Source organism: Trichechus manatus, unplaced genomic scaffold (genome assembly GCF_000243295.1).
Source record: "Trichechus manatus latirostris isolate Lorelei unplaced genomic scaffold, TriManLat1.0 scaffold00398, whole genome shotgun sequence".
NCBI classification, from domain to species: Eukaryota; Metazoa; Chordata; class Mammalia; order Sirenia; family Trichechidae; genus Trichechus; species Trichechus manatus.
Genome location: NW_004444334.1, coordinates 120,129 through 126,589, shown reverse-complemented (window position 1 = coordinate 126,589; position 6,461 = coordinate 120,129). Strand labels below are relative to the sequence as shown.

Genomic DNA, 6,461 nt, shown 5'->3' with positions numbered 1-6,461 from the left:
AGACTTATCCTATAGAAAAACAACTCTGCTGCTATTGCTATGGCTTAGAGTAGGAAGAGATAGAATCCAGGGAGTCTATTTATAAGGCTCGTCTAATAGTGCAGGTAACAGCTAAATTCCTGTAGAAGGGAAGGAACGGATCCTAGAAGTACTGTATAATGAAACTAGATTGGATGAGAAGGATGAAGAAATGGATTAAAAAATGTCTCTAAAATTTGCAGCTTAGATGACTAACAAGATTTTGAAACTTTTTATTGAGATACATAATCCAGGTGAAGCAATAGTCTTGGGAAGCTGGTAAGGGAGGGTAAGAACACTTTGATGAAATACCTAGAATAGGCAAATATATAGAGATTAAAGTTTAATAGGGTTATCAGGGGCAGGAGGGATAAGGAAAGGGAGGAATCATTGTCTAGGTAGCATTAAGTTTTTTTATTTGTGGGGACAGAGAATTTGGCAATGAATATTGGTGATGTTTCACACAACATTATTGATATAATGGGTTTTATTGAATTGTACATGTGAAAAATGTCCAATTGTTTAAGTGCTGTGTTCTCTGTATTTTTACACACACACACATATATACACACACACATTCACACATATAATCTAGTGCCAGCAACAGTAACTGTGCCATAAGCCATAGGCAAAGTATCTCAGCCTCCATACTCAGGAATTCAGAGGCAGCTCCTAGGAATGACAGCCTGTTGAGTCTCCAAGTTAGGTATATCCAGTGGAGGACATATATCCAAAGAGGCAACCAGTGAATGCTGAATGAAGCAAACCTAAACTACTCCAGCCATGTATTTTGGTAAGGAGAAACCAGACTTTCTATCCTCTAAGAGTTTGTAGAAGAGTTATAAAGCTAGTTCTAAGGGAGTAGCAGTATTTCTAAACCAAATTAATTTTAATGAATGACTGAATAGAAATGGGTTATATGATTAGTCATGAAAGAGAGCTGTACTACTTACAGGCAAGCCAACAAAAACACATAAGTGGATGTTGCCCTAGATGGGGAATATATTAAAAGGATGTGGGGGTAGGTCTTCAGACATTAATGCTATAGCTTATTGAATATATCTGTCAGTAATCTGGATAAAAGAATAACCGCTTAAAATCATAATTAATGTACATAAAAACTCTTTTGGGGATTCGATTACCAAAAAAATGAATGGAGACTACATAATTCTGCATGGGAGTGGGGGGAACACTTGTCCCCAAATCCACTGGTAACATCAATGGCTGAAAAATAGCACTTTGGGTGCATATCAGTTTAGAATAATTTCTGGTAAGTTACAATCCTTTTTTCTTTCCCATGCCTGTTGTTTCTCATTTATACCAGACGGGCAATAGTTTTTTGTTCGTTTGTTTTGTTTTTAATACAGGTTAATTCTCCTTTATTTTTCTGTTTCAAAGGTCTCTGAACCTGATCATATTGTCTTTAATTCATGGGATCAACTCTCAATGGCCAATTCCTCCTTTGTCACTGAGTTCCTACTGATGGGTTTCTCCAGCCTTGGGGAACTGCAGCTTGTCCTCTTTGTGGTCTTCTCCACTCTCTATTTGATCATTCTCAGTGGAAACTTCACCATCATCTCAGTCATCCTCCTGGATCGAAGCCTCCATACACCCATGTACTTTTTTCTGTGTGTTCTCTCTATTTCTGAGACCTTATACACAATTGTTATCCTGCCCAAGATGCTTATCAACCTGTTCTCTGTACTCAGGACACTCTCCTTCATGAGTTGTGCCACTCAGATGTTCTTCTTCCTTGGTTTTGCTGTCACCAATTGCCTTCTTCTGGGAGTGATGGGTTATGATCGTTATGCTGCCATCTGCCAGCCTTTGCACTACCCCGTTCTCATGAGCTGGAGGGTATGTGGACAGCTGGCAGTAACTTCTATTATTGGTGGCTTCCTGATATCTCTGGTGGGGACAACTTTGGTGTTTAGCCTCCCTTTCTGTGGCCCCAACAAGGTTGACCACTACTTTTGTGATATTTTCCCTGTCATTCGCCTTGCCTGTGCTGATGCCCACATTAATGAACTGGTCATCTTCATTGCTGGAGTCCTTGTGCTTCTTGTGCCCTTGATCTTCATCTGCATCTCCTATGGCTTTATTGTCCGCACTATCCTGAGGATCCCCTCAGCTGAAGGCAAGCGAAAAGCCTTTTCCACCTGTGCCTCCCATCTCACTGTGGTTATTGTTCACTATGGCTGTGCTTCCTCTGTCTACCTGCGGCCCTCAGCCAAACACACATCAGGCAAAGACAGGCTGGTGACAGTGACCTATACCATCATCACCCCACTGTTGAACCCCATTGTATACAGCCTTAGGAACAAAGATGTCCAGATTGCTATTAGGAAAATGATTGGGAAGACTGGGTTTTTTCCTAAGACTTTATAATTAGAACTATTTTCAATTTTACTCACATATATGGGTCAATAAAAATATGGATCCATAGTTGTTTTAATTATGGGAGTATCTATTTTATTTATCTCTATAACTGTGGTTTTTGATGAGTTGTTTGACACTCTGGGGACTTACTGTTCTCCTACGTAAAGAAGGGATATTAATAGGCTCTTTTCTGAGTTGTTGTAAAGATTTAGGGAGATAACAAAGTATTTGGAAATAAAAGATAACTCTCCTCCTCTGTCTGTTCTTCCTCTAAAGTTGTAATTCTCAAAAAAGGCTTAACAACCATCATTGCTTGCCCTGTATTTGGACTGTCTGCCCACAATCTCCTCTGAACGTATTCTTTGCTTAAGGTTATACCCAGCTTAAAATGAGGTGCCCAAACCTGGATGACTTAGATCTAACACTATGACATAATGGGGAAAAAATTCATTGTATGTATAATTAGAAGACTTAATTAGATACTGGTTAGGTCATAACTTTAAGAAAGCACTTTTTTTTTCTCTGAATCTAATTTTTTATATTAAAATGGGAATAATACAATTTTTCTTTCCTACTTCACTGGGTTTTGGTATCAAGTAGATAATATGAAAAAAACCATATGTAATATATGAAACCATACATAATGCAAGACTATTATTGTATTAATTGAGGCTTTTCACATCTCTGTAAGGACCTTAATTTCTTTTATATTCTCCAGAAATGGCATTTCTAGATGCCTTTTCAGACCACTTCTGGGAATCACTGATTATGTTACACAGAAGGTAAGCTACAAGAATGAATGGAAAAAGAATAATCAGCCATCTAGTCTACTTCAAGTTTGAGAATATGTCTATATGGCCTTCCACGCTGAATTCATTAAGAAGAGGGAGATACACAATTTCAAACTTATCATTAAACTGCATAATATGACATACGGAAGGGCATAGGTGGCCATCCAGTCCCATCTCCAACCTGTACATAAATTCTTTCATTAGTATCTCTGGGGGAAACCAGCCTCTGCTGACTAAGTATTGAGGATTTCACAAAATGTACATTCCTATTGTGCTCGGCTCTCATTATTATTTCTCCTCATTTTAGCTGACATTTGCCTCTCTGTGATTTTCATGCCTTCTATCTCATGTCACACAGAAAATCTGATCCTGCTTCAGAGATGTTTGAGACAGTTATGATGACAAACTGAACCTTCTCTTTCCATTATTCATGTGACCTGACATTTAGACACCTCATCTTTTTGGGTACAGTCTTCTAGATATTCAGCAGTAATGAATATTATTTTTAAATCATAATGCATAAAGCTGAAACTTAATTTAATGTGTGACCTCCTCTTCCAGGGTAAAATGTAACTGTACTATCCCTTGCTAATTTTATTTTTATTTTTAAATTAAAGTATAGAAAATCATAGATAATATTCTTTTATATTTTTAAATTACTACCTCTGTTGCTGTTTTTGTCTCCTACTTTTCAGTCATACAATGACATCTTTTATTTTCATTTTTACTAGTTAAATTATGAAGGCATTTAAGGCAGACACTAAATGTCTCTATAAGTTTTTTTTCTGTTCTTTTTTTTAACCTAATATGTTTGCAATTGTCATTTACTGACCGTATATTTTTAGGAATGTAGTATTTCTTTATTATGGATATTTCTTTGCTGGTATTTACACAACTTCTGTTGTATATTACTGGAGCCCTACTGGTGCAGTGGTTAAGATCTCAGCTGCTAACCAAGAGGTCAGCAGTTCAAATCCACCAGCCATTCCTTGGAAACCCTATAGGGCAGTTCTACTCTGTCCTATAGGGTGCTATGAGTCGGAATTGGCTCGATGGCAATGAGTTTGGTCTGGTTTTGGTTATTATGTATCACTAGATTTGTTTTGCGCTAGTGAGAGAATGTGATTGACATAAGTTCTATTTTTTGGAATTTATTGAGTTTTTATTTGTGGTTTCTTCTAAATTATGCCTGGTCACTTAAGGTCTTAATAAGGAACACGTAGCTTCTTGATCAGTGCTTCTCAAATCATCCACATGAAGGACCAGTTTTCTTTCTTACAGACTAATACTTCAGTAAAATACAGTAAAAATGAATTTTTAGAAAAATGATTTTATCACAGACCAATATTTCAGTTAAATATAACGAAAGTTAATCTTTAGAAACATGAAATGAAATACATCTGAACTCTTGCCCAGTCTATTTAAAAAGATGTGTCCACTGATTGCACCTTTGAATCTCAGTAATGCCGTATTCTATAAAAGTTGATTAACAATTAACTCATTTTCTATACCTATCTCATCACAAACCAATAATGAAGAGTTCATGGAATGGCACTAGACTGCGAACTGCAATTCGTGTAACGTTGCTTTATATATCTTCCATGCCAGAGTAAGATTGGAGGTTTACTTCTATGGCAATTAATTAGAGGCAATCTGGACTAGAGATACCAGGCAGGACTGAGGCAAGTGTAAGGAGCGTACTGGGGGCAGAAGAATTAAGTGTTAAGTACTCTTCTACAGGGAACATCGCCGGGAAAAGCAAAAAGATTCTCAGAGGAAATAGAGACAATGCAGAGGATAAGAAATAGTAGTTATGTTGGGGGAATGGTCTGCCTCTACACTTCCCATCCAGGCCTTTGTACCAGAGCATTTTTGATAAGAAGGCTGGGAATTGGTTTGCCTTCTCTCTCCCAGTTCCTTCTCCTTATCAGAGAAGCCCTTCCCCTGTTCTGGGCACACAGTAACTTTCTCTGTCTCTTGCACATGTGCAAGCATCACATGGCACCTGGCCAACCCCACTTCCACAAAGGGGTCTCACTTCCACAAAGGGGTCTGTTGTACCATGGCACAAGAGAGAAAACATGCCAGTTTGTAAGAGCTGGTCTTAGAGGATGGACTGAAGAGGAAACAAGCTTTGCAAGGCCGAGCATGAGTGCCCTCATGTGGTCCACCAGTTCTTTATAGTTTACATTCTTACGTAAGCCCCTGGCATGGAGCCACTACTGTCCACCACCACTATAAAATCTCTGCCTTCCCACTGCAGGGTACAGAGATTTGCTTTGGTACTGCAGCCACCCAGAACTTACCTCATCTGTAAGTCTTCCTAATAAACTCTTTCACTGTCACACTGGAGTTGCCCACCTCTTTCTTCAGTCTCTCAGCACCCTCCATTTTTGAAGGCAAGTTTCAAGTTACTGGTCTATGCCTGAACAATTGGCAAGCTAGCCAGGAGACTGAGGAAATGGACAGTGGGAGTGAGGCCTCTGCAGGGGAAATCCCAGGTTGGCCAGCAACCTCTGTGTGAGGTGTTCTGACCATATGCTTTATGTTTGTTGACCACTGCGTGAGTATGGGCATTCCCTGAAAATGCCAAGCTGCAGAGCTTGGTTGTGGGTAGATGCATGCCTTCATAAGCATGGAAAAGAAGCAAGGAGAGCAGTAGCAGCCATAGGATGGCCGTTGTTCCAGGCTGTTCAGCTGGCCACTGAAGGCCAGCTAGTTGCTGAAGCATGCATAACAGCTCCACAAAAAGCGTAACAGTTGGAAAGTGATGTGTGGCAGTTATGTGTGGCCATGAGTGACATAGGGAGCAGCCAAGTCTGTGAACATGATGCGCAATAAAAAACGCTCACCTGCAGATTCGTAAAGATGGAGGATTCAAGGGCTAGGGTAACAATTCCTTAGCCGTTGCTCAAAGTCCTCCAGCAATAAAACCAGAGATAATTGGAGGGGCTAAGCAGGTCCCCAGCTCTGAGAACACCTTGCAACATCCAGTGCAAATCAAGAGTTAAAAGAGCAGAGAAAAAAATGGAGTAAAAAGCCTTTAAGACAGCTTGTGTTAAGCGACCTTGAAGAGACTTTAGCAGCCCTCTCTGGAATTCTCTGATAACTGCTCCCCCCAAGATAATTGAGTAGCAACATAGTTGCAGCTGCAATAGTAAGGGGAAAACTAAAATAGGAGGGCCCACCTCCATGTTACCAGGCAGTTCGGCTGAACTCATGCTTGCACCTGGTATGGTGGAGGCTCCACAAATGACTGAAGGCTCTGCCAGC

General features: G+C 39.7%; 1 protein-coding gene across 1 annotated transcript; it reads left to right on the top strand.

Annotated features, from left to right (window-relative positions):
- Window positions 1-649: 649 nt before the first annotated feature.
- Window positions 650-3,854, top strand: LOC101355675 (olfactory receptor 10R2-like). The gene has a single exon (XM_023725785.1). It carries the CDS (start codon window positions 1,465-1,467, stop codon window positions 2,404-2,406), a length of 942 nt encoding a protein of 313 aa, XP_023581553.1. The 5' UTR covers window positions 650-1,464; the 3' UTR covers window positions 2,407-3,854.
- Window positions 3,855-6,461: the final 2,607 nt, after the last annotated feature.